Raw genomic sequence first — 16,244 nt, 5'->3', positions numbered from 1 at the left:
TGAAGGTTAGTGCCCCACAGCCTTTATGAGCTGGCAACAGCCTGCAGGGAACAGGGAGGGGAGGTAGTGCTCAGGAGGGGTGCAGGAGAGATGGGTTGGGTTGCACTTAAGGTGAGGGTGGGAGGCAGGTATGTGCACTGGGGCTGGTGGGGTGGGGGCACCTGGAGTGTGGGGAATGGGAGCAGGTGGGGGGTTTGGGTGCATGGGTGTGGGGTGAGTCCCTGGTCATGGGGTTGCACTGGTGAGAGTAGCGCACCCAAGGAAAGGGGCTTGGCTGACTTCTTTGTCCCTGGCTCCTGTCTTTGCACTTGTGCAGACTCTGCAGCTCCCTGCCAGGCTCCAGCTTTCTGCCTCTCAGTTCCTTGGCCTCCATAACCAGGGCCACCGTTTGTGGTGCAGAAGCTCTCCCAGGTCAGTCACACTCCCGAATCACCACCTCAGTCACCCTCCTGTACCTTTTCTAACTTTTCCATGAAGCAGGGCTAATCTCAAGCTGCTTTATCTGGCCATCTTCCTGGAAAACCCTGTAAGGCATTTCTTGAATCCACCATCTTATCATTTGGATTTTATTTGTCAGATCTATATCTTCTTTTCCCTCTTTCTCTTTTTTATCCTTTAAGTTACCCTTACTGGTACTTTTCTATTTTGTCCTCCTCCACACCTCCCTCTCCTGTCTTTTATTTTAACTGATGGAACTCCCTTTAGTATTTCTTGTGGGGCAGGTCTCTTGATAACAAATTCTTTCAGTATTTGATTAGCTATAAAAATGTTAACCTCCCCCTCAGTTTTGAAGGAAAATTTAGCTAGGTACAGAATTTTTTACTGGAAGTCTTTCTCTTTCAGGATCTTAAACATATCATTCACTGCCTTGCTTCCATAGTGCCAATTGAGTAGTCTGAACTCAATTTTATTTGATATCCCTTGTATGTAGTAAACTGTTTTTCTCTTGCCACTTTCAGGATTTTCTGCTTCTCTTCAATGTTTGACAGCCTGATTAGTATGTGTCTTGGGGAAGGCCTATTTGGATTTATTCTATTTAGAGTTCATTGGGCTTCTTTGATTTGCTTATTTATGACCTTTATAAGGGTTGGGAAGTTTTCCCCCATTATATCTTCAATTTATCTTCCTAGCCCTTTACTCTTCTCTTCTCCTTCAGGGATATCAATGATTCTTATATTTGTGCACATTGTTTTGTCCATCATTTCCATGAGATTCAATTCAAAATTTTTCATCATTTTTGCCATTTGCTGTGTTCAAAATCAGCTGTTCTGTTGTCTAGTTCATTTATTCTTTCTTCTGCCTCTTCAAATCTACTTTTGTGTGCTCTAGTATATATATATATATATATATATATATATATATATATATGGTTTCTTTTCCTGCCTGATTGCTCTAGCTAGAACTTCTAGTGCAATGTTGAATAATAGTCATGACAGAGGGCATCCTCGCTTCATTCCCAGTTTTAGGCAGAAAGCCTTCAGTCTCTCACCTTTGAGTACAATGCTAGATATCAGTCTAGGGGGTGGAGCCCTGTGTGCACATGCACAGAGCTAACTGACAATGGGCTGGAGCTTCATCTGCATAGGCTGGGGGCCTGTATGACTCAGTTGCACAGGTCAGCCCTTGCCCAGAGCTGAGGGCCATGACTGGGGACCGTGCACATGGGTGGATCTGGGAGGACCATAAGTGATGTACAAATGTGCAGAGCTCAGGGTGGGTGGGGTGGAGTTGTGCAACTGAATGGGTTGGGGAAGGGTGTCATCTTGGTATGAAGGTGAGCACAGACAGCCTTTATGCACTGGTGATTGCATGCATGGGGCAGGGAGGGGAAGGTCATTCTTGGGAGGGTGGGGTAAGAGTGCACTTGCTCAGGAGAGGGAGGTTGGGCTGAGGTAGGCACGTGCACACTTGCAGTGGGAATGTGGGGCCAGTTCACGTGGAGGGGTGGGGGGGTGGGGGCACTTGGAACAAAGGGTGGTGGGAGGCAGGGGATGGTGTTCAGATGCATGGGGTGTAGGGAGAGTCATGGGTCATGGGGCTCCACCAGTAAGTGAGGCACTTTCAAAGACCATGGCTTGGCTCACTTCCCAGTTCCTGTCTCCCCCTATGTGCACTCCTGAGGGCTCCGGGCCTCCATTTGGAAAGGTGCATGCAGCCTAATGCTATGCATTTGCACCAGCTGGGAGGTCTCTGGTTCTCTGAATCTCAGTTCTTCAGTTTTTGCAACTGGGTTCTCCTTATGTGGTGTTGAAGACCCTCCCAGGTCACTTGCACCCTGGAATCACTGTCTCAGTCAACTTCTGTCCTTTCTCTAGCTGTTCCTTGGAGCAAGAGTGAACTCAATATCCTATTCCACTATCTTCTCCAAGTACAAATAATTTATTTCTGTAAATAGGATTATGCGTGTATGCTTAGAAAGATTTGGCTGACATTGCCACAGTCACACTGCCTTTTCTCAGCATATCTAAAGAATATCTGCCAACAATATACACCTCTCAATGACTTTGTGGCTTTTATTTTTAAAAATATATAATATATAAATAAGTAAAAAACCTGTGCTCATAGAGCTTTCATAGTGGAGGAAAACAGAAAAGAATAAAAAGGCATAAGCCCAATAAATAAGTTAACAGCACAATAAATAGGTTATGGTTGGGGTGACTGCTATGAAGTACAAATGCAGCAAGTGCCAGGGTTGAGGGCAGGGACAATTTTAAGTAGAATGGTGAGGCATAGTCTCAAGAGGAAGAGAATGAGGAAAGATCCCTGCAGTTATCTGGGGAAAGGAAATTTCAAGAAGAAGAGAAAATGAAAAAGTCCAGGCAGCATCAGGACTACTGGTTATAGAAAAGTGTGAGGAGGCCAGCCTGGACATTTCAAAGTGAAAGTGACAACCCAGTGATAAAGGATGAGTTCACAGGAGCAAGGAGAAGCAAGGTCTTTTTGGATTTGGTGGCTCTTGTAAAAATACTGAATTTTACTGTTAGTGTGGTGGGAAATCTTGTAGGTTTTTGGAAGAAAAGTTAAAAGTGATATGATCCCACTTTGTTATCAGTACAACTCTGGCTCCTCCATTAAGATTATGCTCAAGGGGAATAAGTCAGAAAAGAGGGAAGCTATCTAGAGGGCTTTGTCAGTGGTTTAAAGACTGAGGCAATGGCTCCTAGGGCAAAGGTCATGGCAGAGGAGGTGCTGAGGAATAGTCACATGTTAAATGTATTCTGTACGTAGAATTAATATGATACACTGAGGGGCTGGGTGTGAAGTGTGTGATGGAGAGACCAGAATCATGCAAGTCTTTACCTGAATAAGTAGAGGATGGCTTTCCTTTATCTGATATTAAATTGTAGATATGCAAGTGCCTATTTCAGCGTTATCTTGTGAAGATAAACCAGGTTAATTGTAAAACTCAAACCCTTTAAATATCTTTTGGCATTCAATAGATGCTGTGTAAAATAATTTCTTTTTAAACCTTATTATATAAAATCAACTATTTGCAAACCAAAACTATTGCTCATATTTTGTCACACAGTACTCCAATCCTATTTTCTTCATCATTACTAAAATAGTTGGGCTTCAGAAACACATAGAATCATGACATGGCCACATCAAAAAAAAAGATTTCAAATATGGCATAAAGGGGATATTTTAGGTTGTATATATATATAACTAGAATAAAAAAATAGTAATTTTCATTGTAAACATTGACTCCTAATTTCAGCCATGGATTCTATTTAATAGCACAATTAAAATAATGCTACCACACTAGCTACTATGGTAATGTAAGGTGTTAATAATAGGAGGACATATTGGAGCTCTGCAGTTTATGCATGATTTTTCTCAAAACTTTTTAATTATCTGGTTATATATATATATATATTTATATAATATATATATGTATATGCATATACAAGCATACATTGGGAAATTCTGAGAAGAAAAAAACTCCAGACCATATTTTGCATAAAATACGATCTGCACTGATATAATTATGGATATGAGAGAAAATACAAATAGTCTTGTGTTTTTTTTAATAATGCTCAAAGGTTATGTTACATATATTTAAATACAACATAATTGCTCACTTGAATATATTATAAGAGGGTAGGGTATTCTTAATTTAACTAAAAATTAAGAATTTTTTCTTAATTTAACTAAAAATTAAGAATTTCCTGAAGTTATTAATGTCTAACAAAATTGTAGAAGCTTTTGACCATCGTTGACAATACATTATCAATGGATACATTTTCTAAATCAATGACATGTACATAAATGAAAGCAAGGCCAGCACAGTTCATAAAAAGACAAGACAAAGCATGACCTAAAATATAAGGCTAGAAACAATGCATATAAAAGATGAGATATCAGTTTTAAAACTTATAATATTATTAATAAATGCTTATTAAAGACATCACTCATTGCAAATAATAAAAAGAGGAATGCAAAAAGTATAGATTCTAGACAAGAGATTTCAAGTAAAAAATGTCATAATGAAATAATTTGTATGGTACTATATCTGCTAAAAATTTTCACATCAATTAAAAATGTAATGGAAACTAATACAGATTTAGTAAATAACGATGAACCAGTGAAAAATAAACATTACTATGCCTTAAAATTGAGGTTAAATTTTACTATAAACAAATTATTAGAAAATGGGAAAAATATTCTCTTATATAAACTTTGAACTGCAGAAAAAGTCAAGAGTACAATCCCAGATTTAGTAGAGGAATTTTTAAAGGAAATTTTAAAACAACTTATCTTGTGAAAATTTATGAAATGTCACATAATTAGAATTCATTTTATGAATTCTTCCTATTAAAAATTTTATATAATTAAAAAATGTACAACAAATAAGACAGGCCTTTAATTTGAGAATGTATTTCTTTTTTTTTTTCTTAGCATGGGCAGGCACCGGGAATTGATCCTGGGTTTCCAGCATGGCAGGTGAGAACACTGCCACTGAGCCACTGCCGCACTGCCTGATAATTTATTTCTTTTTAATTAACAAACCTGTAGATATCGGGAGCAAACCACTCTTGTAAATTACACAGAACAAAAAAAGAAATAATAATTACTGATGCTTGTTGTCACATCACAGAATGGTAAGGATTTCAAATGGCTAACAGATAGAAACATGAGAGATATTATTGCATGCAGATTTCTAACCTGTTTAATTTACAAAATTTCAGATACTAAACATTGCAGGGTTAGCTTCTTGATCTCACTTATGTGCTAAGAAAACATGAATCTCCCAACTTTAAATGACAATGTAACAAAGTGATATACTAATATGTGTAAACTGCAAAAGAGTAATAGGGAGACATAAAATATGCATGTATTAGCCTGGAAAACCACAAGAAAAATATAAAAAATGGCATTAGGTTATTTCTATTTCCTTTATTATTTTAAAATATTTGCCAGATTTTCCTTGATGTTCACATATACTTTTGTCTATAGCTGAATTCTATCATAAAATTCTCCTTTGATCTAACAACAAACGTTTGAAGTGCTATTTTCCCATTTAACTGTTTCATTATCAATAAGATTAATCAAAAGCAGTTGTGAAATACCAGTGAATATTTTCACAACAAAACACACCATGTATTCATATTTGCAAGACTGTAAATATTCTAATGGTGATAGTCACAAATTGTCAGTACTGCCTTCACATTAATGATCTGATTTAATCTTTACAATAACTCTATGGATTTAGAATCATTATTTTCCTTTTACATTTAAGGAAGCTGAGGTTTCAACTCTCAGTGGCTTACCAAGGGAAAGTCTGCTTAAAAGCTGGGGGATCTAGAATCTAAATCCTGAGTTGTCTAGTCCAAAGCAGCATTCTTTACAACTCTGCTTTATTTCTTTTGTTCAGACGAAATGGAATGACCTGTGAAAGTGTTTTCCATAATAAAATTCTCTGAAACTGGAACATGCTTGGGTATTTATATGGTATAATTGGAAAGATGACACCTATTTGTTTTTTTTTTCATATTAGTTGCCCTTAAAACACATATATTTAGACCATGGGTATAGTATGTATTTCATGGCTTTCAATTACTATGCAAATTTATAAATATATTCTTGGAAATATTTTAGATCATGTGTGGTGATATAAGAGGATTGCTCAAGAAAAATGAAAATTAATTTAAGGTTGTTCTTACTTTTAGAGAGAGATTAACTAAATACCTAATAGGAAAGAAAGAAAACATAAACTTAAAAGTTCAGATTCACCGACATTTCAATTGACTGGAGCTCTCTCTCTTCTGCATGACTCTAATGAGAGCATTTTTCACTTCTTTGTTCCTAAGACTATAAATGAGTGGATTCAGCATGGGGATCACCATAGTATAAAAAACAGAGGCGACTTGATCCCTTCCCAAGGAATAGGACTGTTTTGGTTTTAAATAAGTAAATATCAAAGTGCCATAAAAGATGGTGATTCCCAGGAGATGGGAAGCACAAGTAGAGAAGGATTTGCGCTTTCCTGAAGTGGAATTAATTTTCAGGATAGTAGACAGAATGGACATGTAGGAAACAAAAATTGTGATAAGGGACACAATAAGGGTCGAGCCAGCAAAAATGAATATTGTGATTTCCGTGTCATGAGTGTCAGAACAGGACAGAGCTAAAATTGGGGGTGCGTCACAGAAAAAGTGATGGATTGCATTGGATTTGCAGAAAAGCAAACTGTGTATGGAAAGTAAATTTATCAAAGAGTCAGTTAAACCAATCATGTAGGACCCAGTGATGAGGGCACAACAGAGTCTTGTGGACATAACAACTGGATACTGAAGAGGATTGCAGATGGCCACATAGCGGTCATAGGCCATTGAAGACAGAAGGAAACACTCTGTTGCACTCAAGAAGACAAAAAAAGACATCTGGGTGAAGCAACCTGATAATGAAATATGCTTCTTGGAATTCAGTAGATTCTCTAAGGTTTTAGGAGTGATGACGGTTGAGTAGCAGACGTCAAGGAATGACAGGCGACTGAGGAAAAAGTACATGGGGGTATGAAGCTGGAGATCCAGGCGAATTACCAGTATCATCCCTGTGTTCCCCAGCACATTAATCAGATATATCATGAGAAATAACATAAAGAGGACTCGCTGGATCTCTTCAGAGTCTGTCAGTCCCATCAGGATGAAGTCAGGCACATTCGTGTTATTCCTGCTTCCCATGGCATTCAACTGTGGTAAATGCTGGGAAATCAAAGGGGATACTTAGCATGAATGACTTGGAGAAGATTTTATGTTAATAGGAATGATCCTGCACTTTTAAAAACTACTTACATGCTCCTAGAAATGTATAATAAAGAGTAGTTTGTAAAATATGACTGAAAGATTCTTACTTTGAGGTCTAAATATCCTTTGCAGTTCATATGATAGAAACTCATTTATGTTGAATAATTAGGGTGAATCTGAATTGTTATAAATGCTTCCCTTCATTAACACATTTATCCAGATGAAAATATTCTTTCATAGGTATTACTGTTGTACCCATCTTTTAGATTAGAAAAAGGGCACAGAAATTTAACTAACTTATCCAGCATTGTAAATATTACGCATTGTTTTTATGATTCTACAAAAATCTGTTGAATCCAGAGAGCATTTTCATCACACTGTATTTCTATTCACAATTACTTTCATGAAAAAAAATAAACAGCAATAAATATGTAATAAATAATGACTGTTTTAAGGCAACATTTCCTGTTCTTTTGGATCCAATATTATGTAACACAAATGACAGATAAGAAAGTAAATCCTAGGCCAGCTTTATGGGTACAATAATATTATAGACCACACATTAATTTTGATTTTCAGAAGAAACTTGTTTATTTAAAATAAAATGTCTTTCAAAAATTATATTTTGAATATATGTTCATTGCTGGTACCTTCTGAGTCCACAAATTCTATATTACCCTTTCCACAAATTCTGGCATTATTTAAGTAATATGTATATGTCTATGGATATGTTATTTTTCTAATATCCTCATTTTATTTGCTCAAATCTAAAACCTTCTGACTTTGGGAATAATACTTACCTGAGTCAAAGTTGAAGAATTTCTTCAAGTATGATGTGTCTAAAACTGAGTCAGTCTCAAATGTTTTCCACATATACAATATGTTAAACAATGAAGGAACTGAAAATTTCTGTGATATATTCGTTTTCTTTGAGATAAGTTATTTTTTAATTTTTGTGCAGGCATTTTAATTTTATTTTGAGGTAAAATAAATCAATCCACAAATTTTGTTCAGATCCTGGTCAAATGCAATATTCCCCAGAAATTATGTCTGACAACCACACCAGGAGATTCTGTGCCCCAAAGCAAAGAGAATTCCTTGCCTTTCCCCTGCCAATGCCAAGGCCCCTCTTATATTGAGGATGGCTGATAATGACCTGTTCAGCCATCTCTGGACCAATTTCCAGGGAGATTACAGGGCACATTTCCAAGGACTAATGTATCAACATTAAGTTTGAACCAGAGAATCCCTTCTCTCTTTGAAGCCATATTTTGACAATGAGTTTTTGGTATTCTTCCAAGGTCCTGTAATATCTGAGTGGGTAACAGAGAAGGTATTTTTTTTTTTAGAGAAATGCTTAATTACCCTGTGACTTATAGTCCAGTTTGTTAGCCACCAGGGATGGAATAGCACATTTTTTATTATGAAAAAAATTATATTTTAAAGTGTGACACTATCATGGGAATAGACATTTGTTTATTACACAAAATGAGAATATAACAAAATTCAAAGAAAAAAATGAATATCATTCATTATGTTGTTAATCTTGATATGTATTTTCTTACAATTATTTTTCCTTCAGCATAGCTAATTATTTATAGGTATACTTATGTGGTCACATAATTTTTTATCATGCTATTTTTTCAGTAACATCTAAATTTTGTCACTACATATTCAAAATATGTCTTAAACTCAGTTTTATTAGACTTCTGTAAAAATTGTAGCTATTCTTTAGAATTATGTACGAGCTGATGAATGGGCATTCTGGGGCCTCACAAGGAAAACAGTGTAGTTTCTCCATTCAGGTTTGGCAGTTTCAACTAATTCATTGACACAGCAGATGTATTACTGAATTCATCCAAAAAATGTTTCTGCAACTAATTTTATTTTTTAATGCTCATTGCTAATCTTGTTAATAAAAATAAACAAGAAAGAAAAGAAGAAAGCAAAAATAAGCTGAGATGAAAAACATTTTGTAATTTATGGCACAAAGCTCTCTTCCTCTCCAAATAAACAAGGTAAATGCTTTCTTGTGAATCTTGCAAATATTTACAAAATTGAAATAAAATTTCAGGAAGGTTTGGAAGTAACTCTTACAGGAAAAATTTTTTACACTCCAAAATCTCAGGAGGGAAGTTGTTGGTATTGATAAGGATTTAAAAATTAATATATTATATATTTGGTGAACTTTTGTGCCGCGTCCTCTTTTTCCTCCCCGGTTTGACACAGTTCCCTGGAAGGAAGGGCGGTGGCAAGGCCTTCAACGCCCCAAAAAAGGACGAGGCATAAAATGGTGTAATAGAAAAATACTGGGATTAACGACACTAATTGTGTGTTTCTTGTTGCTGGTTGTGCTCCAAGCATTATATCAAAACGAATCAGAAAGCAAAAGAATTGGAAAAAATGATACAAATTGTACAAATTGCAAAATCTTATTAATGACTGTTTGGAAAAAATTAGGTTGGGACGCCCCCATTAAACAAGTCATGCTGCAGATACAGCAGGCAGAAGTGCTTTTAGAACAAGTCACAGAAAAGTACCCCATAGAGAGTAAACACTTACAATTAAAAAACCCTGCATTGAGCCATCCTAGAAATTTACTCCCCACCACGGCACCGGTCCATTGCTATAAAACAATAAAAAATCTAAGTAAACAATGTAACCTTTTAATCAAAACAAGCTAACCTTTAACCAGATTAAAATAGGTCTTGACATATTGCCTCACCTGTAGAATAATAGGAAAAGAAAGTCTAAACTCAGAAAACTGCAAACACAATGTCTGTGGTTTAAGCCAATATCTTGCTGCTATTAAAATCTTGTGTAAGTGTTCCTAAGAAAATCAAAACGTGTACTTTCGCTTTGCTTCCCTGAACCTGTAACTTTACCTAAAACGTAAGCCATGACACAACCATGATTCTGTGATACCTGTTTCCTTGCCAAGAATAAGGGTATAAAATCAGTTAAGCAAAAATAAATCTAAGCAACTCTTCTCAGAAGAAAATTCTCTAAGCTGTCTCTTGGTGTTCTTCTCGCGCCGACGACCCTCCACACCTTCAAGCCCGTTCCCTCTGCTGCGGCTGGACCGCGGCAAGTGGCGCCCGAACAGGGACTTGAAGGTAAGCTTTCTCTTTTACGGGAGGGTATAAGGCTCTCGCTATAAGGCACTGCAGGCCTCTGGCTACGGTCAGGTACTTGGGAAGTACGGATAGAGCGAGTAATCATGGGACATACGGAGTCTAAGGAACGCTCCTTGTTTGTAGATATAACAAAGCATATGTTGAAAAAGAGAGGTATAAATGTTACCAGCAGACAGCTTAGAGAATTTTTTTCTTTTGTGCAAAATGTTTCTCCCTGGTTCCCAGAAGAAGGGACTGTTAACTTAGATACTTGGCAAAAAGTAGGAAAACAAATGAAAGAATATTATACTAAAAATGGACCAGATGGAGTCCCTATTGATGCTTTTGCCCTATGGAATGTCCTTAAAGATAGTTTTGACCCCACACATGAGGCTATTTGCATGGCCAGGGAAGTGGCAACTGAAGAAGAGCAACCATTAGTTACAGCTATGGCTAAAACAGGCAGTTATACCAGTATAGAGAGGCCTCCTGCTTATAATATACAGAAAGACCATTCTAGCTCCTCAGAAAGTGAAAGTGAAGCAGAGTCAGAAAGAGAGGATAAACTTAATCCTTTTGAAGTAAATGAATTGGAAAGAATAGCGGCTCAATATGAACATAACAATGTCAGTTCCTTCTTCAGTGCTTCAGCACCTGAAATAAAAAAGAAAAAGAAACCTAGGCCACGTTTAAAGCCGCAAGCTTGTGGATGATAAATTTAACTGCATTTACAGGGGAAATTAAACATCATTTTCCCTCGGATCCTATACTGCAATTTATACAAAAACACCCTGTTATATTTCCACAAAGGTGTTGTGTTCAACCCCTACCCCCCCAGCAGAATTAATTTTCACTGACGGGTCTGCTAAAGGGATGGCTGCTATATATTCCAAAAAACTTCAAAAACAAATACAGACAAAAGAAAAATCAGCCCCAAAAGTTGAATTATTGGCAGTGATAGAAGTCTTTAATTTGTTCCCTCAGGACTTTAATTTATACACAGACTCTCTTTATGTGGCAAATTTATTTCCTGTTATTGAGACAGCTTATATTTCTGAAAATTCTACTGTTAGTCACTATCTTTTAACATTACAGCAACTCATCCACCAGAGACAGTTTCCCTTTTTTGTAGCACATATCAGAAGTCATAGTAATTTGCCAGGACCATTAGCAGAAGGTAATGCTAAAGCTGACCAACTTACTAACTATGTTGCCTTTCCAGTACAAACTCCTGTTAGTCAAGCTCAAGATGCACATAAACTGCATCATCAGAATGCTACAGCATTAAGGTTACAATTTAAAATCACTCGGGAACAGGCTAGACAAATCATTAAACAGTGTCCTATTTGTATAACTCACCTGCCACAGTTGCATACTGGAGTAAACCCTAAGGGTTTAAAACCCAATGCTTTATAGCAAATGGATGTAACTCATATTAAAGAATTTGGAAAGTTAGCTTTTGTACATGTTACTATTGATACTTACTCACATGTTCTGTTTGCCTCCGCACGAACAGGAGAGGCTTTAAAAGATGTAAAACAACATGTTATACAATCTATGGCTTATATGGGAAAACCTCAACATATAAAAACAGACAATGCCCCTGCATATGTCTCAAAAGGCTTTGAACAATTTTGTCATCAGTTTCATATCAAACATACTACTGGAATACCCTATAATCCCCAAGGTCAAGCGGTGGTGGAAAGAGCCCACCAAACATTAAAGCACCAAATTACTAAACTGCAAGATAGTGAAAGTAAGTACTTATCGCCTCATCACATCATTAATCACAGTCTTTTTGTCATTAATCACTTAAATGCAAATGAAAAAGGTGAGACTCCAATGAGTAGACATTGGAATAAAGTTATACAGCCTCAAATTTTAGTAAAATGGAAGGATGTGCTAACTGGACAATGGGAAGGTCCTGATGTGTTACTAACATCCGGACAAGGATATGCTTGTATTTTCCCACAGGATGCAGAAACCCCAATCTGGATTCCCGATAGGCTCATTCGGCCCATATCGGCGCCCATCCCGGAGAGGGAACAAGAGGAGAGCCCCTCTTCCTCCGCAGTGGAAGAACCCGTCATCTTACCCCCAGGAGAATATGGATGAAGATCTTGTACCTGGAATGGAAGATTTATCTCTCTCTTCTACCCCGCAGGCTCAATCTACCAGACAAGCTAGTCTGCCCACTTGGGGGCAGATAGAAAAGCTTGCTGCTGACGCAGAAGGGTAGTCCTAATAACCGGAAAAACTCCAACTCCTATTCACCTGTTTTTGGCTATGATTGCACTTCTTTCCTGTCAGGTATCTGGTTCTTCTGTAAATAAATCATATTGGGCTTATATACCTAACCCACCACTTTTCCACCCCACTGCGTGGGGGGATAAAAACTTAAAGGTCTTTACTAATAATACCAATCTTATGGGAGGACTCCCTAGTTCACTTATTCCTTTTAAAAGTACTGATAATGTTAATTTTACCGGATATGCTGATGAAGCCCCTCTATGCTTTGTAATAACCGGGACTCCTCCTCCTGGCTGTTTGCCTATCAATTATCGGTCATATTATACTGATTCCCCAAGTCATAAAGGAACTAAAAGAAGCATCTGGGGGCTTAACATGATTTCTCTTGGGTACCATACCTACAATGAAAGTTATGTAAACCTTTCCTCAAATTTTAACTCTTTGATTGAGTCTTGTACAGAAAAATATCCTAAAAAGGACATCTATTGGAAAAATATTCACTCTACAGGCTATCCCCGATGGCTTGAGTGTGGCTTTTTGCATAAAGCAAACATATATCACCCTGTAAAAAGTAACCTTACTATTTATGATTTTTCAGTCTCCTCACCTAATTATAATTATACTGCATATATTATAAATAATACAGACAAATATACTTATAACAAGAGTCTACCTACAGATGGGGAACCCCTTACACGGTGGTTCACCCCAGGATTAGTGACCCCCATTTATCAAAGTAGTGCTTCATCCCATAATCGAACTGGTTTATATAATAACTTATTTCGTCTGCTTGCTGCTACTAATATGGTGTTGTTATATCGCCCATCTAGTTCAACCCCTATTCCTTACGGCATTCGTGCATGTGTAAATGCACCTCATGCTATTCTAGTAGGAAAGACTCACATGTTTAATATCACACAAATGAATAATGCCTATCATATCACGTGCACTAACTGTCTCCTTACTAATTGTATTAATTCTGGCTTGCCAAAAAATTATACTACTTTTCTTATTGTGCATCAACCTTCTTATGTCTTATTACCTGTTAAGTTAAATGAACCATGGTTTGATGATGTTGGCTATCAAGTTATGGAAAGGCTAAACAACTTAATGAAACCTAAACGTTTTGTAGCTACGTTAATTTTAGGAATTACCGCTCTAATTAGCATTATTGCTTCTTTAGCTATATCAACTACAGCCCTCATTCAAAATCAACAAACTGCTCATCATGTAAATACTCTAACTCATAATATTTCTTTAACTTTAACCCTACAAGAAAAATTAGATAGAAACTTAGAGACTAGAGTAGACGCCTTAGAAGATACAGTTATTTATTTAGGAAACCAGATTCAAAATCTAAAAACCCAACTTACCACCCGGTGTCATGTTAATTATAAATGGATATGTATTACCCCAGCGCCCTATAATGAAACAGAGCAGTCATGGGAAAAAGTAAAAACCCATTTACAAGGAATATGGCATAACACTCAACTAGCACCAGATATTCTAGCTTTACAACAACAAATAACTGACATAAGTAAGGCACATATAACAGAACATGAAACCCTAGCAAACAGTCTTTGGTCCTCCTTACAAAATCTTAACCCAATTATTGGATGGCCCAATGTAGTAAACTTCAGCCTTACTGTGACTATAATATTAATTATTATTTTTTGCTTTCCCACAGCAATCAAAACCATAAAGGCATCTATCAAGCAAATCGAGAGAGTCCAGCAAAAAGAAATTTTAAAAAATAAAGGGGGAGATGCCGCGTCCTCTTTTTCCTCCCCGGTTTGACACAGTTCCCTGGAAGGAAGGGCGGTGGCAAGGCCTTCAACGCCCCAAAAAAGGACGAGGCATAAAATGGTGTAATAGAAAAATACTGGGATTAACGACACTAATTGTGTGTTTCTTGTTGCTGGTTGTGCTCCAAGCATTATATCAAAACGAATCAGAAAGCAAAAGAATTGGAAAAAATGATACAAATTGTACAAATTGCAAAACCTTATTAATGACTGTTTGGAAAAAATTAGGTTGGGACGCCCCCATTAAACAAGTCATGCTGCAGATACAGCAGGCAGAAGTGCTTTTAGAACAAGTCACAGAAAAGTACCCCATAGAGAGTAAACACTTACAATTAAAAAACCCTGCATTGAGCCATCCTAGAAATTTACTCCCCACCACGGCACCGGTCCATTGCTATAAAACAATAAAAAATCTAAGTAAACAATGTAACCTTTTAATCAAAACAAGCTAACCTTTAACCAGATTAAAATAGGTCTTGACATATTGCCTCACCTGTAGAATAATAGGAAAAGAAAGTCTAAACTCAGAAAACTGCAAACACAATGTCTGTGGTTTAAGCCAATATCTTGCTGCTATTAAAATCTTGTGTAAGTGTTCCTAAGAAAATCAAAACGTGTACTTTCGCTTTGCTTCCCTGAACCTGTAACTTTACCTAAAACGTAAGCCATGACACAACCATGATTCTGTGATACCTGTTTCCTTGCCAAGAATAAGGGTATAAAATCAGTTAAGCAAAAATAAATCTAAGCAACTCTTCTCAGAAGAAAATTCTCTAAGCTGTCTCTTGGTGTTCTTCTCGCGCCGACGACCCTCCACACCTTCAAGCCCGTTCCCTCTGCTGCGGCTGGACCGCGGCACTTTTGGAAGAACAGTTCTTCTGTTCTTCAAACAAATCAGTGGTACTGCATCAGGCTTAACTGGAGATTAAGAATCCAGCACCAATTTATTTCACTATAGATGACCTTGAGGTTTTGAACCAAATAAGAGACTAATCAAGATTTTCCTTGACAGTACCATCCCGATAGGGCAAGCTTCTATTGGTAAAATCACCAAGTGAATTTTTGTTTTATTTTTCCTGAGCATTAAAATCAATTTTTTAATAGTCATTGAGTAAAATTTAGAGTAATATGATTAGAGGTTGAAGAACAAATAATTCACAAAACTAAATTTATTACTAATCTATTTTTCTGAACCTTTTTTGGTAGGATTCCAATAGATCAACTCTACTAGTAACATAGTATTGGTAGAATGCCGTCGGAGAGCTCCAGTCGGTCAGGCCGGCTGGCACACCGGGTGGGGTTGGGGAGCGAGCTCGCGGAAATTAACCTGGGAAGTCGAAGCCGGTGCCTATCCCCTGCCGGCGGTCACGCGAATGATGTCCTCACATAGGCTGAATGTGGGTTTAAGCTTTTATTGTTACAGCCGGGATGGGTCACCCGGGGAACCCAAGAGGTGGGACATGGGACAACATGCAGGCTGCACGATGACCCCGCAAAGACCCGGGGCTGAGGGAGCGCTGGGCTTAAGTACACTTGGGGGAGAAGCGGGGTTAAGGGCTCACACGTCAAGAGGAGGCAGCCACTCACACAAGCTTAGCGGCAGTTGCTAGGCAGAAGGGTATGTTTCAGGGATAGGGAAGTATAGAGCATAACAGGAAGGCCTGTTGTTTTGTGGTGGGCTATGGAAATGGGCGGTCTACGACAAGAGGGGGAAGGGGGGAACAGTGAGCTAGGTTACAGATATGGGGGGCAGAGAGTGAACCTAGAGAGGGAGAGAAACATTAAAAAATTTTAAGTTTGGCTAGGCTCCAGTCCCTGAGAAATAC

The 16,244-nt window shown here is 37.6% G+C and overlaps 1 protein-coding gene and 1 long non-coding RNA gene across 3 annotated transcripts in view; one reads left to right on the top strand and one right to left on the bottom strand.

Moving 5' to 3' along the window:
* Positions 1-16,244, top strand: part of LOC143643815 (uncharacterized) — a 466,595-nt gene that overhangs the window by 78,700 nt on the left and 371,651 nt on the right. The window lies entirely within an intron of this gene.
* On the bottom strand, positions 6,231-7,184 carry LOC143643970 (olfactory receptor 8H1-like). Its single transcript, XM_077112352.1, has one exon. The coding sequence runs from the start codon at positions 7,182-7,184 to the stop codon at positions 6,231-6,233; it is 954 nt and encodes a 317-aa protein (XP_076968467.1).

This window comes from Tamandua tetradactyla, chromosome 8 (genome assembly GCF_023851605.1).
Source record: "Tamandua tetradactyla isolate mTamTet1 chromosome 8, mTamTet1.pri, whole genome shotgun sequence".
Taxonomy (NCBI): domain Eukaryota; kingdom Metazoa; phylum Chordata; class Mammalia; order Pilosa; family Myrmecophagidae; genus Tamandua; species Tamandua tetradactyla.
Note: the sequence above shows the minus strand (reverse complement) of the source record. Positions and strands in the feature narration are given on the sequence as shown.